The 19,384-nt window shown below is 39.7% G+C and overlaps 1 protein-coding gene across 6 annotated transcripts in view; it reads right to left on the bottom strand.

Moving 5' to 3' along the window:
* Positions 1–19,384, bottom strand: part of LOC111253292 (sodium-dependent dopamine transporter-like) — a 67,342-nt gene that overhangs the window by 1,943 nt on the left and 46,015 nt on the right. For all 6 annotated transcript variants that reach the window (XM_086992732.1, XM_022812473.2, XM_086992734.1 and 3 more), the window contains 9 exons: positions 12,278–12,416; positions 10,787–10,945; positions 10,265–10,434; positions 9,526–9,676; positions 8,939–9,067; positions 8,418–8,517; positions 7,773–7,873; positions 7,380–7,550; positions 971–7,001 (listed from right to left, as the gene is read on the bottom strand). In XM_086992732.1, the coding sequence (XP_086848858.1) occupies positions 6,810–7,001; positions 7,380–7,550; positions 7,773–7,873; positions 8,418–8,517; positions 8,939–9,067; positions 9,526–9,676; positions 10,265–10,434; positions 10,787–10,945; positions 12,278–12,416 (1,312 nt within the window). In that variant the 3' untranslated portion in view covers positions 971–6,809. The remainder of the gene's footprint in view (positions 1–970; positions 7,002–7,379; positions 7,551–7,772; positions 7,874–8,417; positions 8,518–8,938; positions 9,068–9,525; positions 9,677–10,264; positions 10,435–10,786; positions 10,946–12,277; positions 12,417–19,384) is intronic.

The raw sequence follows: 19,384 nt of genomic DNA, 5'->3' as shown, positions 1-19,384 counted from the left end.
ATAGTAGACATACATGTATAAGGTATGCGTATAAGGTATAAAAAACTGCGTTCATACATCGAGTAAGTTATACGTGCATAGAGCAATGGGCTTAATGATGTGTGATCTACTTTTCAGAATACTTAAATACCTTGAACATAAATTAATGGCCATTGCTGAGAGTTGCAAGATTTCGTAAAGGACATGCTCACTTGTGATACAAATCTGTTAATATTAGTATCATTACAAATCACGTGTATAGAACCAGTTGTCCGCGGAGGAAGCTGTTACTGGCCCGATGGGTCTAATTTGAAGATTTAAAAAAATGTTCTCTTAAGTTTTCCTCCAACTTACCGATTAATTTGTTAGGCCTTGATGAATTTTCATATTGGTTTATTTTAGCGATTTTATGTATTCCAGTATTTTAGTGCTGTTCCACCGATCGACCTTCACTGAGTGCTTGAAGAACACTACTGAATTAGTATGAACATTATGGTCGGCTTTTTTGTCAATCATTTTATCTTGATTTTAGAAAGAAAGGCTGTCTGCTTCCGATCATTGATATATTGTACATGAACATTTAAATACGCTGTTTGGAGCGGGCTAGGGTCAATATAAGCTTTTACGTTGGGTTTTGATTGTCACGTTTAACTAGCTTGCTTTATGTGCAGCTCACGACAAGATGCCAATAGATATTGCCGCTATCATTGCTTATTACTGCCTTCTGTAAACCTTCGTTTTGAAAAATCGACTATATCCTCTATTTCGTTCGCGAACTACTCAGTCATAACCCTCCTTATTAATTTGTCCTCCTAATTGAATTGTCAATATTGCCTTGCGAAATTTCGGACACATACACCGTTCATATTTCTCTTCAATAATTGTGAAAGCAATGGCCGGATCTTACAGCAAAATTTCTGAATAGATGATAAATAGATAATGTATATCACAGCATGGGAATACAGGTCCGCTAAATGTTCTGTCGACGCACCTTCTGTTTTCACGACCTGTTTTCGACGAGACTTCAATGGATGATGGCGACTTCGGTGTGTGAAAACGTACCGCACGGAAACACGATGCCTATGCTAACTTGTATCACCAGATCTTTCTTTTCTGTAGGCTGGTATACGCCGTTCCGTGACCTTTTCTTTCAGAGCAGCTGCACTGTGAGGGCCACTGTGCTGTGTTTGCCTACAGATTGTTTTGCGTCTATAGCCGTAAAAGGAGCAGGGTGGACGAGCTTAGCAGAGTAGCAGCTTTGGTCCTTGATATGACGTTAAGGCTTTCGACGTTAGGTAAGCTGGGAAAGGGGGTAGGAAAGGCCTTGCGAGCTAAGGCTGGCTATTCGCTTCCTACTACTGCACTCGCTTCGCGATAGAAGGCGTTCGACCTCGAACTGGTTAAACTATTCTGACGCTTATGTAGGTGATGATGAGACATCGCCATTGTTCTGTTGGTTGATGATCCTATAATTTGTTCTTTATCAACGAAAGAAGGCTATTTGATTCTAAGACTTCAGTTGATTAGTCTCATTGTGTTACAGCACAGTATAGAAACATCCTTTACTCTCTTTTTGTGTGTTAAATGTTCCGCTTACCTGTTTAAGAAATATACGAGTAATAACTTCACTATGAAGTCATGTAGATGCTACCGTTTACGTGCTGAGCTAAATAAACATAGCAAGTATTATAATAGCAAAGTATATCGAAAACGATTTGTTGCCGAATGCATAATGGACAGTTCATTCAAAGCCTGGGGAGTGATTGCCAAAGCCCTTAGGGATGTGCCTCCGGGAAAGATTGGGTGTTCAGCAAGACATGTCAAATTCTGGGTCATGTTTTTTGACTCGCTGGCGCCTCAGGCTGTGAGTGGATGCCTTTGGGTCATAGGGTAGTGCTACGAGACGCCAACGCCTTTCTTGCCTGAACATAAGGATAGAGCTAGTTCCTCTACACGGTTTGGCCCAGTGCTCGACACACCCAGATCTAGTTCTTGCAAAAGTACTTCGCTACTAGCTCTCTAAAGGTCGTTTTCCAGGTGAGAACTAGGCCACCGACCCAGAAGGCCCGACTGGGCTAGCCTTTTCTCATTTCTTATAGCTGGACGTTGTCAACAGTTCACATATCTGAACAATCGTATAATAATATCAAACCTACGTATTTGGACAATTTTCCGCTAATACGAGACGAATGAGTGCAGGATTCGATACAAGCTATGCCCTAAGATAACACGCATGGGATAATCCTATGAACACTGGAATTTTATTAAAGAGAACGAAGCTAGGAAGAAAAAACAAACAAAAAAAAAAGATGTTGTTTTTGTTAAGCATAATACGTATGTTAAGCCGTGTTAGTTATGTATCTCTTAGGTAGGTTTAGGTATCCTTTAGGTTTCCTTCTATGAATTTCACTTTTACTACCGACTGTCCACTTTCGCTACGCTGTCAATAGAACATGCAAATGCGTATGACCCACTGAGCGGCTCTGCAGAGTGATTGAAACACTAAGATTCAGGAGTTGGCAGTAAAAAAACAACCGTTTAACTGCCTATAATATTTTCTACTGCCAAAACATCAAGCTTATTATAGAACATATTTAATACTATTATTAGTAATAATAATACTATTATTATCTATGTCATGGTATCGGTATAACCCTAATATTATCTTTGACGGTCACGTTTTTCACGCACTGGATATATTTTAAAACAGTCTTCAATTGATATCATCATTTTGCCGTTATTAGCGACTTTCAATATCTATGTGTAGGAGTTATACCACGATAAGCACGAAACACGTGACAATATTTGTGTCAGCCAGAATTTCTTCGCCGTTCCATTGCTTATTATTTCATTATATATAAAAATTAATGTTGATGACGTACGTATATATATATATATATACATATGCCCGGATACTTGTCATAGCAATCTTTTTAATGGTACTCGAACGAATACCGCTGACATGGAGCATCGACAAATAGATAACAATCGTACGGTAATAGGTACACTTTGCGTATCCGTATGCTAGTAATGTTCATGTGGGAACACCTTCAACTCGTTGAGCGTCGTAGCCAACCCGTACGTACAACAGCAATAGGGATATTTGAATGTCCGCACGTAGGGACAAACTTATACATACGATGTGTCATTTCAAGAAGAGATCGCTAGAAATCGAACAAGGTGGGAGGGTGATAGCGGTAGTAGCCGACCCACTATCGATAACATCACCAAATTCATATGGGTACGCTCTATCGACAATTAGTCAAATCAAATGTGATATATTCATGATAATAATAACAACACTATTGATTATAGATTATATTATTATCTATCAGTGCAAAATAGTGTATTTACGCCGTAACTAAATCACCCCAGTCTTGCTAGGTAGTAGCGTGTTTCTTTTTCAAGTCTCACAACAGTCTTCTATGCGCGCTCCGAACAGGACGCAATTACCTATCTACGATCCTATCTCATTTACTAGGATGATATGATGCTTATTTACTTATCAGTGAATTGTAGGAAGCAATTGTTTAGAAAATTTCCAGTTGGCACTTACTCAAATAGATACAATGGATTAGAGGAGAGAAAAAAAAACAGCTATTCGAGCACGATCGGTCACGCGATTGATGGGGATGCTACAGACCTGTTTCATACGGTAACCTAATGGTTGGCGTATGGCAGTCTCATTTGGCGGCTTGTTATAGCGCACTTCTTGGTTCACTCATTCCATTGACGTTTAGTTATCTCTTTGTCCTAATGCCTAATCCAGTATTTTTTTATCACGTACTAGATGTAGCGCCCTGTATCGACTTTTCCTTAATATACTAATTGGACTGGGCAAGGTGAGACTCGCGCAGGGATATATGGTAGTGATAAGAATCGACCAAGGGCTGTATCTTTCATATAAAGTAAAAGACAAAGTTATACATTAGATATCTAATTTCCTACACGTGTCTTTTTGTTCGGGAAGGGTGAATGAGCATAAATGCAGTTAGCTGCTTCGTGACGAGATACATTTTTAGAGACAGAATAGCTTTTGCCAGATTTCACCTATACGAGGGCAGTTGTTTTTACTTACCAACCCTTACATATATTTGTATATAGTCGTTGCAAGCGGATCCGGCGGGCTTTGAAACTTAGTAGCTTTTGAACTAAATCAGCTAGAATCATGGTTTCTATTCTTTCAATTTCTTCGTAATTGTCTTGGAGTGTTAGCGGTTTCTAGCAAGCTACAAATCTACATCTGCGTTTTCATACGTAATCTCTCTATCGATGGATTTTTAAAGTAAATCAATAGTGTGATATGCTTATCGGACAGTTCCTTGTTTTAGGGAAGGGAAGCCTTGTAACCACATAAGCCTAGATCCGAAGAACAAGCGGGTTGAAGTCAACGTTCTAGATTGCTTTGCTCAATCCAGGAAATAGTTGAGTCATAGCGATGAGATTCGGCGACTGGTCCGAGGACTGCATGCCTTCGATAGACGTGCTAGCAATCCATGAGTCTCTCGAGACAGCAAATTGTATTCATTGCTTCATTTTCGGCAAATATTTCATGGTTCCTACTGTCCATTACAAGTAGTACTATCATCTTCGTCCGAACGTAGTCGACACTGCCAATGAACTCGATACATCTATAGGACGACACGTAGCGACTGTATGCTCCGGGCAAGCTTTTTTTTTTTTTTATTGATTTAAGTACTTCAAATTGCACGTAGAATATGCTACACACATTTCCAGCTGATCTGGGGTCAATTTACGGAGAAGTCATTTTTTACTCAGTTTGCGCGTTTTCAGCATTTGGCTTATCATTCTGTAACCTATTACATGTGACACACCAGTTTCGACCGAGAGAACTTGTAAATTTCAGACTTCTCAAAGCCTCCTCGATTGCTCAACGCGTTCTTATCCTTCGGATTCCGACATCTAGTCACTTTCTCGCTGGTCTTCAACAGTCCAATTCGTTTGTGAAACGTTTACGCCATTCTGATATTGTGCTTTTGCTTAAGGTGTTTTTGTCCAATGTTTCCACCAGTCCTCGACAGGTTCTATGAGACTGGAGTATTTACAGGCTAAATCTCGTCTGCTAACGATGCCTAGTTCGAAAGATACTCAATTTGTAAGTCCGCCGGATTGGCCTACTTTATATATATATATATATATATATATATATATATATATATATATATATATATATATATTATTCTATCGCACGTCTAACTGTATTATGGCACCAATTTCACGCTAGTGAATGAATTAAATATTATACATAGATTTACACTATTGTACATAGTATTGAAACGGCATAATGCGGCAAAATTGAAACTCGTAAATACTTGTTGATAACGGACGCATTCACCTGATTTAAAATTTGATCATTTAATTTAATAAAGCGTTCCGCAGATCGCCTACTCAATATTTACAGTCAATGTTCTACTGCACACATATTTCCTGTATAGTTCAAATTCGTATCTCCGACTACTGCACTTTATGGGGACATTATGTATGAGGGATAGGAGGTAAATTTATCTTGAGATTTGGCACCATTCAACTTCGTGTAACTTCTGATCGTATTGCCCTCCTTTTTTGTTTCCCCAAAGACGTCAGCCATTGGCGGATCAGGTCGTCCTAAGGTATAACAGTATGTCCAATTTAAATTTGCAAAAAATCAGCTATGTAAGCCAGCTGCTCATGACGATTAGATAACGCCTAAGATATTCATGCGGTCTGCTTGAACATTCCCATCGAAGAACCTATACAGGAATTGGAGTTTCATTAGATCAATTCGCAGTTTTTCTTTGTCGGTTCAATTCAATCACGGTTAGTCAAAAAAAAAAAAAAAAAAGAAAAAAAAAAGAAAAAACACACTTGTAATCTCATTCCGGGTAAAGCGCTTTTGCACAATACTCCATATCTACGCGGCAGATGCCGATAATCGACAGATTTGATTACCTCGGTGATAACGAAAGCTGCTTATCAAATGAGCATAGCAATTAACAAAGATCCATTCTAGCCACTAGCGACACTCGGATCCATATAGCATTTTTCTTCCCCAGATGATTGGTCTCATCCATATGCTTTGAGGGAACAAAATTCTATTACTGAACAAGGCTAAATGATATGGTCCGACAGTACAATATCCGCTCAGTTATAAGTTGCCGACGACGCTATTCCTAGACGATTATAATTCGTCTATAACTTGTTATATAGATTAAGTTTATGTGTATATTTCAATCAATTGCCTCATGTTGAGTAACCGTTATAGTGACACTAAGTGTTGTGCTGATCCATTCTTCTGCGTTAAGAACGCTGGCTGTAGCATGAACAGTGTGCCAATATAAAAGAGCGTCTAATATTAATAATACTAACTGCTGCACTAATATAAGTTTGCTATAACTTATCCGTGTGACACAGACATAATGGTCACTCCATTTTACTTGTGGCACTTATTTGCATGGCGCACGCATCTGGCTAGCTATCTTCGTAAACACAAAATACCTGGCCACCCATGCCATATTCCTCTAGATTCTTGATGATGACTTGTTATTTCCGGCAAATACATACACAACTAAGATGCTAAATATTTTTGCATTAATTAACAATTACTGGGTTGATCGCTGGGTCATTTCGAATCGACAAATATGTAATAGTTGCAATGTATAAATCTAATAATTTATATTAATTAATGATAATAATTTCAATGACAATGTTTGCTGTCGGCGGTAATCTAAATATCACTTTCATTTAGGCTTGTGCTGCTCTCGGTGAAGATTCGGCCTATGATACTATATTGTCGTAAAACAACTGATGGCACATTGGCCGACCCATCCGATTTAGTTAAACTCTTGGTTATCCTGAGGATCGTGCCCAGTGGTTGTGATCGGAGTAGGCAGGATAGCATTCACTGTAGTCGCTGAGGTAGTCGTTTTACCTCGATTGTTACCACAGTTAATGCTAGTCCCTGACGCCTGATGCTGTTGCGGATATTGCAGATCTCGCCAGGGGGTTGTCAGTGCTTGAAGACGCTAGAAAACGGATCAATGAACGTAGAACATATTGTAGAGTCGAATATTTTCTACAAAATGGGATAAAAATCGCTCAAAAATTAGAGAAGAAATAAACTTCATGTTTCATTTGTTGATCGATTATAGCAAAGGAGGGGCAAATTTTGGCTCTAGAGAACAAATTTGTGAGTGGACTTATATTTTGTGATGGCCCTACAGCTGCAAGTGGCAGTTTTAAATTCTCGAGAAACTTTTGCTCCATTCAGTAGATGACAATTTAGTATAGACTGTTCTCATAGAGGAAGAGTTAATCAACGAAGTAAGTGTCAAAACCATATATTCGGCGTAAAAGTAAATCAAAATATCAAAAATGTATGAAAAGCGCGTTCCTTCGTTCACCTGTTGTAGGGTACCCCTCGTTGTTAAAAGACCTTTGATAGCGAGGATTGGTATGCACAATACCGAAGAACCGGCCAGAAGAAAGCCCACGGTTTCAGCCCATTGCGGATAGCTATATTGTTCCTGATCGGCAATTCCTGAGTAGCCGGCAAACGAGGAGACCACAATAATCTGCCACAAAAATGTGCGCTGTTAGAGACAGTGTACCTGAAATGTGCAGCCTGTACAGCGTACCTCGATTCCTAATATGTCTCCGTGTGGTACACAAGGATTTGCACAAATGCAAAACGTGGATACTGCCTTTGGTATAGACCTAATGTACGTTTATAACAGAAGCAGATAGATTAAATACATCAACCGACTGGAGTAGTTGTTCGGTTCCTTGTGTCATACCAAAATAAATATGGGTGCCATAAACATCCAACAAAATTTCCAGTATAGCCCTACATCGCGGCCGAGCATCTCTCGAATATCTTCTGAGAATCTCCGGATACCTACAAGCAGAAGGAACGTGAGCAAAAAGAATATGAAATAGGTTTCAGCAGAAAGCATTTTATGGTTAGTTTGGTTTACTCAATTGAAATAGGCGAGATCTAAGTTGCAATAAAAACTAGTGACCATTTGGCTCATGTAGGCGACGGCGACGCTCAACTAAAACATTCTTTTCTGGACCTTTTTGCCGAGTTCAGTTTGTAAATAGTTCGGAAGTTGCGAAATGGAACTACGTAGATAAACGGTAACAATGATCACACTCTGGCGTTTCATACTGAACTTATGAAATCTTTAAGAAGAGTCTCCGTTTGAATAGAACTATTTCTGAAATTGGCTTACCGAAATACAAACAATAATTCGGATTATATATATATATACACATACTGAGAAAAGTCATGGCTCAGCGTTTCCGAGTCACAACTTTTATGATCGGGAGTTGAAATCGAATTGACGGCTCACTGATTTACTCCAAATTTGTAGCCATATCTTCCTCAAAAACCTATTTTATCTCCAAATATTACATAAAGGTCCCACAATGATTCTTACCATATATCCAAGATACGGCAACCGCTTCGAAGAAAACAGCAATTAAAATTGAGTATGTTGCAGCAAATTGGTCCAATAGATTTACGACGTATAGACCCCCCTGAAGTGGTATCAGTGTACAGATAATAATAGCGTTAGTTTTTAAATTATTTAATCTATTCTTGGAATGACTAGCGTATTTCTTGTACGTTTAACTAAGGCGTGTAGTTATCATCATTATTATGAGAAGAAAACCTTTTTCCGGCTATAGACCTAAAACAGTGTTCTTTTTTTTTGGGTTTTTTGCGACCTTTGAGCTCACACTCAAAAAACGCTGACCGTCCACTTAATAAACCGTAATAAATTCGAATTAATACTTTTCCTTTTATGGATAATTGTCTTACATTCGTTTTTTTCTAGCTCAAAAATTATGAAGCTCACAGAAAGCTGGTCTTACGCTTTGGTAGAAGATTTGATTTAACCGTACATTCATTCGTTACAGTAAACGGTTACGAAAAAAAACAGATCTTCAGAAGATATACCTCGGTACAACTGAGAAGCCCAATACAATAATAGAATGAAAAGAGCACTGCAACAAACAGCTCGCGATGTTTCTTCAGGAGCGGAAACTCGTCTCCAATACCCGTTATAACTGCCTCGCTGCCGCCAAACTGAAAATGTTCGTCAAAGAAAAATCGAGAAATTCCTCAAAATGATAGGCGAGCGCTAGTGTTTTTGATGAAAAGTCATGCTAGCAGGATAATGATATTCATACGTGCGTGCAACGCATTTATGGTGTTTTTAGGATTTTTTTTTTTTGAACCGCTTAACTATTGCCTTAATGCAGAGAGATATATTTAATTATAACTAGAAAATTATATAAAAGATGCCATATAGAAAATGGAGTGTCTACGTGAAAATGCCGCTCAATGTGCGAAGTATCCAAGCGGTCGGATTTCACGGAACGCGTGAAAGAATAGAACTTAATTTTTTCTTTCGCAGTACTTTAGGTTACGGTAACGCATTGGTGCATCTGATTCTTGTTTGTAGCGTAAAAACTATGTCACAACTACGTATTCGCTATATTGCACGTCCTCGCTAACCTATATCGTGAAAGACTACAACTTACAGAACTGTCAAGCCCAATAGTGAGCAGCATCAGGAAAAATATCAAAGAGAAAAATGCTGGTGAACCGGGCATAGCGGCAATTGCTTCTGGATAAACTACAAAGACGAGGCCTGGTCCCTCGGTCGCAACGTCTTTAATATCCACACCGGCCCTGAAAACCCACAGCAGATAGCAAGTGTACATATATACGATGAGCAGATTTTTTTGCAAATAGTTGTAGCAACGCATTCCTTACAGGCGCAGCTCGTAGGTCAGACATAGACACGCGTCTAAAAACAAATGCGTAGAATCCTGCGAAAACTCAGATCAACCTGTCATTCTTTTTGCTGGATTAGGCTTTAAGTTACTAGAAATGGTTAGATATATTGCGGCCAATGAACCCATTCAAGTTTCTCCCAGTGGGTCAACTAGGCATTTTAAGAGACAAAATATCAGACAAAAAATCATTCAAAATTTTCTTACGCCAGAGAGAACATTACTCTAATAGTTAGTTGATTTAATGAGTCAGTCTGCTTCATAGCTTTTTTTTTTTTAGCTTTTTGTAGTGCAGTGGCAACCTGTAATGTTTGCCGGTGGATGCAAACTTAACAGCTCCGCGCCACCTGTAACGCCCTCCCCTCTTCCACACAAAAACACAAACACTCTCACTCTCTATCGTTCGAACAGATTAGTCAGCGTAAATGCTTGCTATAAAACGAATAGCGCCATTCGGATAAATTAAAATCAAAGGTTTACGAACCGACGGGCCATAAAGCCAAGAACAGCAAAAATGACGAATCCAGCTAGGAATGAAGTTGTTGAGTTGATCGCCGAAGTAACAATGGCATCACGTAGCACATTATTATGAAACTTGTTATAGGATGAGAACGCCAACAGAACTCCGAAACCGGGACCCAGAGAGAAAAATACCTGTTAAGTATACACATTAACTCGTTTTTATTTCTATGTCTTGTAATAGGTACAGAATTTTTAGTACACGTTCTGCCTTAGAAACAGCGTACGACCGTAGCGTACACACTGATACCACTTTCAAGTCAGAACATTTTTATAATAAGGGGTCATTTTAATTTAAGGCTAATTCAAAGATTCAGTGAAAAACCGGATAATATTTGTATTCTGGCGTAAAAATTTTTACAAAGCTAGAGGCCAGAGGTATATATAGGTAGCTAAATGAATATTACAATTAATCCTTAGCTTTAAACTTTTGCTTTGTCATCGACTCAGGAGGGACTGAATAGAGACTAGGTCCTTAATTACCTACCTGAGTAGCGGCGTCCACCCAAACCTCTGAGGTTTTTAAAACTGCAAACCTTGGCGTCAGGTAAAACATAATCCCTTCATAGGCCCCGGGCAGCGTCACGCCTCGAATGAATAGAACGAAGAGCACCACGTAGGGAAATAACGCCGTAAACCATACCACCTGTAATAGATAAACATTAAATAGAAACTAGGATTTTAGTACTTATGTGAAAAGAAGCAAAACATTGTTTTGCTTCTTGTTGCAATAACTTGCAACTAAGTTGCAATAACTTTGTTGTATTAGAACCTTCGGACAGGAACATTCATAAAAGTTCCGGGAGACGTTTGCACCTTCTCAAATAAAACCTGAGTCAATTTGTCGAGTGATATTTTTTACAGGTCAAGAGCCCTCTCTGTCTGCGTGTTCTCAAGAACAATACTGATCGGCTCTATATTCACACATGTCCTCCCGGCCAGCGGTGTTAGCCAGAAGCAGCGTTTGCCGCCGAAGAAAAAACCATGCCAGTGTCGGAAGTGGAACCGCTGGAGTACTTCCGTCATGCGAGTTACTCAGGACACAGTAGGACACCCGCTAAGAATCCCCTAGACCTACTGTTGTTCTCCAGCAGGCCACGGCAGATCATCTGGTTTAACGAAATCATCATCGAAGCGATGACGTTCATCTACGCTTCTCTCCACTCGCGTGTAATATAATTTTTCGCCGTCTGTCCAAGAATCGGCCTCGGCAAATCCTGGTGTCCCGCACCCGAATATCGCTTAGGTTCTTTTGTGTTATTTGACTTCTTGGCTTATTCGAGCCATCCCGCAGTCAGCGACATGATGCGAGCGCGAGCCAAATCTATGCCATATCATAGGGCCTCGGAAGACCCGTAGCCGACCACATCGCCCATCTGCCAATAGCTTATTCGGAGAAGATATGGGCTTTGGGTACTTCCGCTGCCGAAAAGTCACTGACATACTGTTTCGAGTTCTCCGTAACGCAACATTCGCTGGAACTTGTCTGGCCATTGGATGCTATGTTCGCTGGAATTGTTGGAAGTAGCGATGGGTCTATCTTTTTCAAACTACAATCACCCAGCCAGGTGGCACTTGACGGAGCGGAGCTCAGTGTCTATCGACTCGCGTACAAAAACTGGTAGCTACTCACAGTTATTAGAGGTCTTCGAGATTAAGGCATAAGCGTTATGATTGAACAAATGAGGCGATCGTGAACGCAAACACTGTCGAATTCCGTCACATGTCAACAACAGCCATTTTTCCTTAAATCTACCAACAGTGATAGCGTCTTAATGCCAACACTAATTGTCGTTCATCACCAATAAAAAGTAACCATTTAAACTTATCATTTCTGTTGTAAGATGTATCATACGCCTTATTAGGATATCACGTTGCTGATTCTAGAATCAATGACCTTACGTTCTTATCAGATTATTATTATTATCATCGGATTTTTTGAGGACGGTCCGAGCTTTACTAGCTACCTAGAGTATACCTTTCCTGAGGTAGATATTCCCTTCCAGAGTGAGAAATAGCAGATTAGATAGACGGCAAGGAGGCACAATGCGTTGTTCCATTTTATTGATCCAAGATGATCCAATCCAATGCCCTCATCCAGGTGGTAGAGCTCGTGCCTAGAAAAAAATTCAACATCGTCAGGAAATTTGTGTGTACATATATAGATATTCTATAAATCATATGTATAGAATAAGCGTTTGCGTTATCCGAAAAATTCAAGACACCGTGATTCATTTACTGGTAATCCGAATTAAACAACAGCAGCAATTTTGGGGTCTAATACCACAAATGTTTTTTTTTTCTATTCGAACACCCGCACAGTTAGAGTGGACCGGGGCTCCATACAGCGCAGCGCCAAACACTTAAGCCTAAAGAAAATGTAACGCATTTACTTTTTTATTTCTACTGTTTCAAGAGTTTCTCTTAATTAATTTTCACACTATTTAGGTTAATTTTTAAATTTACACATTTGCAGAAGGTCTATGTCGTGTATTAATCGAAATGAAGTAACTAAATAACATCGTACGTTCATTGAAGTTCGGCACTGGTTACTAATGAGCGTAACGGTGTATACTTATTGAGGTTATAATTTTTCGTGTTTTAAATAATAAATTTGTGTTTTTTAAGGTGTTAATGGGTGCTTCTATCACATTACGTTTATCGACAATGTAAATGTGGCATATTACAAGTTTAGAAAAAGTTCAAGTTGTGAACATCAGTATTTGAAATACTTATTCTAGCATTCGAATTTCCTATCAGAAGATATTATTGTACGTTTCTATGATTTTTAAGTCGTATTCTCCTTAATATCAGCCGTTAAAAGCCTATAGATTGCCACAAAGACCAATCGAGAGGCGAATAGCTAAAACGAAATTGAATAGACAGACAGGCTAATGTCTGTCTGTTTTCGTTTTAACTCAATTTTAGCACCATTTCATACAGAGCGAACCATTCGGATCAGCAAAAAATCGAAAAAAAACACCAAATGCAGGTAAACTGTCACTTGCTCAATTTATGTACCATTGACCTATTTTGCTACACCCACATGCACCACGATGCTTATAAAACCCTCTGAGAGATGACGGGTCTGTCCTGGGGCCAAATCAAATCTCTTATCTAACTTAGTACGTGTCTTATCAGTGAGCTTTGCCCCAGTAAGAGGTGAAGCATTGCTGCAATAACTCATTAGTTCACGTCAATTAGCTATCACTAGGCCCAAAATGGCGGAAGAGTAAAGCCGCTTATAATGGACTGTTGGGTGGCAAGGCGGCGAGCCAGCCAAACAGCAGATCCGTGCAAACAGATCTCTTTCGAGATCCTAGCATCACAGTGGTCCACTGAAAGAGTTCGACGTAATTGATCGCTTAGTCAGAGCGAAAAAGGTAGGATCTCGCTAAGGGCGAAAGTTTCAGTCAGTTAGCCAGAATAAATAGTCTCGGGCGTATTGTGTTAAAGACTAGCGTTCTAAGAAATACACTGGAGCACATAATTATGTGCCACACGTTCTCTGTGCTATACTTGCACCTGTCTACTCGAGATGCTTAATACCAACGTGAGGGCTATTTGTATTTATAGTAAAATCTAAGGATGGTAGGCGTCTTTGTCCGACGAAGCCTGCCGTGCATGTTCTGCTACATGTGCTGAAGCCAATAGCCGCAGGCGAAGTCGTCCATGTAGTCACAGACTCTTCGTAACAACGCGGCCTTCACGTAAGGGGTTTCAAGAATCCAACAGCGTCCAACCACAAATCGTAAATCAAAAGTTCTCGAATAAATGGACGTAGGAGACATAACTAATATCTCTCGTGTTTGTGTTCGGTCAAACGGTTCGACATTATTTTAGGCGACTGTCTGCTTTCAGGATGAGATAAAACGTGTCTACGCTCGAATTCGAACTTAGACCACCACGTGTTCGCAGGTTTGACAGGCAGATTCGTCATGTACTGCACGGCGACTAAGAAATATGACTAGGCGACAGAAGATAGCGTTCATTGAAGTACTTCGGATTGTTTTCGATAGTTTTTGGGTCATCCGTGATCAACTGCCACTACATATTAAATTCGCAGACTTTTTTCACGGTTTAAAAAAAAAAGTTTTTTAACTAGTCTACTTTAATTTCAGTTTACCTACATGGCAGCAAGATTTCACAGCATTTTATAGCTTTTTAAGAGAAAGTCGCTACGAATATAAAGGTACTGTAAAATCGCATTGGGCTGGTAAAAAACCTATGGTGAGGAGACGCATGAGTGGCAAAGTAGGTTAGTAAAGCTTGATTCGAAACTTATTTCTTCACAGACAAAGATGAGTTATGTATATTATAGCAAACTATTTCGTTGGAACAACGAATCGGAGTTTTTATTCATCAGTTAGTTAATTATATTTATGAAACACATGACATTATTGACATATGGACACACACACACGCGTATGAAATTTTATTTAATTTAAATCCCAGAATCTTTCGAGATGCGTGTATATATATAGTACTTTGTATTAAACAGTGTTCTCGCAGAAAGTTGGGCAGATGGGAAAGAGAGATGAAGGTATCTCCTCTTGAAGTGATCCTCACAATGATTGTTATTGTGAAACATTGCGAGATTTACCACGTAAATATAGTTCCCTTTGACATACAATTTCAGTCGAATAGGTTTCGCATGTAATAGTGGAAAAAGTACAAAATATTTTCTTCAGAAAACTTCGAGTAAAGCCCTAATATTACAGTAGGCAGTACGGCCGTAATAGAAAACAGCTGCAGTTATTACGACCTACTAGACTGAGTGTGTTTGGCAGTACGTGTTGACAGACTTGCCTCTTCTCCTGATCTCGCCATAGCCCGTTTTCGGTGACTGACTATATTTACCTATTAAGATCTTCGGCCAGGTGTAGTCCAAAGGCCCTCTCATTGTGCGACCGACGGAAGGCCGGCCTAACATGCCATAACCCGCTAACGAAGTAAATAGGACGAACAGGTTGTTGTGACATCACTCGGGTGTTCGGTGCTTCTTTGTACCCGATACATGCGTCGACAGGTACACGCTATCAGCTCTAAGAGGCACTTTCACAATAGACAAACCAGATAGAGATTGAATCCGATCTCACAAAATGATTTAATTGTATCAACCGAAGAGAAGGGTAGCGATAGACGTATGACTCGTATGACATGTGATGCATATGTATTGTTATTACCTGTAGCGGAGTTATGTGGGGGAAATCTGTCCTATGGATACGCGACAAACGGTAGACCAAAAGGAAGGATTAACTGTTATAATGTTTGAGTGAAGTAAGTGCTATAATACTATGCTATATAATAATAAAGTGATAAAATAAGAATATATTACACAAAGCTTTGGGAATTTCTCATTTAAGCTGAAAAGTGCCTGTTGAAGTATTAATATTTCAGAAGCAATTCTAGTATCATTGAGGCGCCACTTTTTCTTTGCTCCGGTGCTAACCTCAATACAATATCCTGTTGCCTTTAAAAATGAATTATTCTCGCAGGCCAACTGAGCACCGACCAGGCCCTGGCTGGTAAGCAACGACGGTGTGAGGACGGTCCAAGCCACATGCATTCACCTAGATAAACAGGGCCGCTTCTACAGCAATTCTGTTTCGCTTACTATCCATGATTGCTTCTAGACTCTGTTGTTTCCAATTCGGCCTATTTTTGCCATTAGCTACACACGAGACACAGTAACTTTCCACTCTCACCCAAGTATTTTAACGGATCTCCATTTGATCGGCTGACTTTCAGCTGGTTTTGCCCCGACGCCACGACCTCGACTAAGTTAGATTAGGTAGTCTTGCGGGACACCTTTGTCTGGGGCTTAACATTTCGTTAAGGCAAAGCCAATTTAAATGATCAACCCAGTGTTCCCTTTCAATTAGCAACAGGATGTAAAAGAGCAGCTTCAAAGAGCACTTTGAAGCCGGGCATGCGCGTCCCGGGCACCCTTTTTCTGCAGTAGTCAGTTGAAGCTAGCAAACGAGTTAACAACGCCAACAAGGAAGAGAGATGAGGAGCCCATCGTCCCAACCGTGCCAATCACCCATTGGTACTGGGTACTCAGGCTGCACGTGGCATTACCGAGTGGCTGTAGCAGCAGAAAAGGACAACCATTCGTAGTCCTTGCTTCTGATCTTAAGTACATAGCTAGGTAGGCAAAACGACATTGGGGCAATTGCTACAAAGAATTAGGTGGCATTTCGAATAGCTCTCGATTGCAAAAGCAAGAGTAGATTACAAGCGTGATCAGCGACACGATCACCAATGGGGAAGATTCACCTAAAATTAAACTCCGGCAATGCTATTACATGTCAATGTACCTTTTTGTTCTATTACAGTGAGGCTTTGCCACACGGGAATCTAGGCGAAAATCGTATGTTATTTGCCGCATTGCTTAGAATTCGTAAACGCAATCCACTTGAACAAATTTGAATTAATCTCGACCTTAACATCCAAAAAAACCTAAGGTTAGGTGTGTAGCCTAATGAAGCGTTTCAGGAATGTGTGTAGATATTTTCCATATGAAAGCAGCCATTTTTGTAGCACATACATTATGTACTGAAACAAACAAAGCTGAATCTCAAGAACTGTGTCTCAGCAGATTTTATAGACAGGCCATAATTCACATGAAAATTTCAGACGACCTAGCTCGATGCGCGAAACATATTTGTATTTAAAATATTTACACCCAATACAGATGTAGGCGTCTGTATGTTTGGCTTACACTCTAAATACCCCCTCCTACTAAAGTCACTAGCAAAAAATATTGCAAAAATTTCGAAATTGGCTTCTAATGTTAAAAGACGCGTAAAACATCCGGTGGTGCAACAGTTACCTGCAAGTCACCTCACAACGACTGGTTTACGCGCCACCTGACGCATCCAGTCGCTTACTACACGATTAATACCTGAAACGGTTTACCGCTATAATAGAATTCGAGCAACTGCCAATGGGGGCGTTCGTTAGATGTAAGTTATTGGAAGGCAAAAGTTAAAGATGTGCTGTGCATAGACCAAAGCAAGTAGTACTAGAGCTTAAGCGATCATCATGTGCCTCGATCGATCCGTTCCTACTAGCAGCTTCAAGATTACTTAAGCCACGTCGGCGCTGATGAAGATATCCGGTACATTTCTCTATGACAATAATAACTGGGGAAAAAAACAACTGACTGTCGTAACGAACCGGAGTTCTTCAATACGGTATCATTCTTCCTCCTGCCTTCTAAGATCTTCGATCATGAGCTCAATTGGTTCGCAATGTCGATTAATGATCCTCACGCATGAGTAAGATTAGACTGGTAGCTTGGCCTTCTGGGCCTATCTACCGATATAATTATAATCCAGGAGTTACTTTTCCAAACTAGTATAGCTATTACGTCATTCGGAACTCTCGTGTATAATTGCCTGCATTGGAGTAAAGTCTTAGGCGTCTGATGGAAAACTCAATAAGGATTACAGTATGATCAGGAATGCTGGAAATCTGAGTTCTGCTCCAAAATATTCAAAATTATTTTTCTGCAGCAAAAAAAAGCTCTCAATTTGGCGAGTTTATATGCAGGTAACGTTTGTTACTGTTTCTTACTTGTTTTATCCTAACTTGCATTTCCTTATATGCAAACATTATATATGGTTGCAAAAGTTTTCCTGTGTCCTACATACGGCTACCGCTTTTATCAAGTTACAACGTTTTATCGATACCTTGAACAACCTGGTTACGTCGAGTAGCAAGGAACAACATTTTCGACAGCTGATTTATTTAAAATTTTCTTCCAAGGCCGCTAATAGGCTGTGAAAGAAATTTCGAATATTCGTCTCGTGGAAAAACTAATCTAACTAACAATAATCCTTCTTTAATAGTGGCTCAAAGTTTTCCACAAAAAATTAAACAACTCAAATAGAGTGGGTTCTTTGGGTCGAAAATACCATATTTAGACTTGCAAACTTAATTTTGAGCGGTATCCTCAGCTGTAGAGTTCCCGTCGTCTACATCACACTAGTCCCAGGTCGTTTTAGCAGGTCCCTTATCTCACTAAAAAAAAGGATAGAAGTTGTCGAATATCCTGCGTTGCGTTATAAAACATATCCATCTTTGAAGTTCGGACGCAAACAAAAATTTATAATCTGAAAAATTTCTAATGAGGCTGACGAGAGCAAGTTTGTACAGCAAATGATTTTCTGAGAATAGGCAGCCATTGAAACACGTCTATTACTTATGCATCAACTTTATAAATAAACGTGCGTTCGTGCGTGACACCTATACGGAAACGCCGTCAAAATGAGATAGTCGTAATAGAATACACTTAAACTTGCAGGACGTCAAACAACGATACGTGACTTATTTAATACTACGACATATATTGGCTTTGTAGACTCGTAGGGGCTGATCCTTGTCCTTTGTCGAGGGCAAAACATCATTTACTTTGCCAATGGGTATTGTGACATCAAGGCTCTATGGTCAATTTTGTAAACAAAAATCCCGTTTTGAACATAGAAGCTCTTCAAGCATGATCTGACGCAAAAAGAATATCCCTCGTCTGCTGCGATCCGAGTGACAGTAACTCTTAAAGTTTCAAAGAGAATGCACCTCGACATGACGCCTTACGATCGATATTGAGCATAGACCACGCACGCCATCTTGGAACCACGAACATCTCTAGCTCTAGATAGAATACATATACTTTCAACGCACTTTCTATTGGTTTCACTGAAACATTATTTTCGAATCGAGTTGTAAGAAAGCAATGATGTCTGTTCAGCCTTAATTATGTCTAGGTCTAGAAAGGATTTTGATCAAATTATACATTTGACGATACTTTGGGCATTGTTTAATCAAGTCACGTCAGTAGGCAGGACTGCTTCTTATCGTTTCTCCTTTACTTCTACATGATCAGGTTCCTACAGATTATGAGATGGCTGACAACTCTCTGTATACAGGACGTCAACAAAATTCATGACAATATATTTATAGCATTTCATAGGCTAGATTCACAATAGGTAGAAGAACTACACATAAGCATATGAGCGCAGAGATACGATGACCGTGGGTAATAGGGTAAATAAAGTTTGATTTAGCGAAGTTCGGA

The sequence above is a fragment of the Varroa destructor genome, unplaced genomic scaffold, assembly GCF_002443255.2.
Source record: "Varroa destructor unplaced genomic scaffold, Vdes_3.0 BEIS01000006.1, whole genome shotgun sequence".
In the NCBI taxonomy this organism is placed as follows: Eukaryota; Metazoa; Arthropoda; class Arachnida; order Mesostigmata; family Varroidae; genus Varroa; species Varroa destructor.
This window is presented reverse-complemented; position numbering and strand designations above follow the sequence as displayed.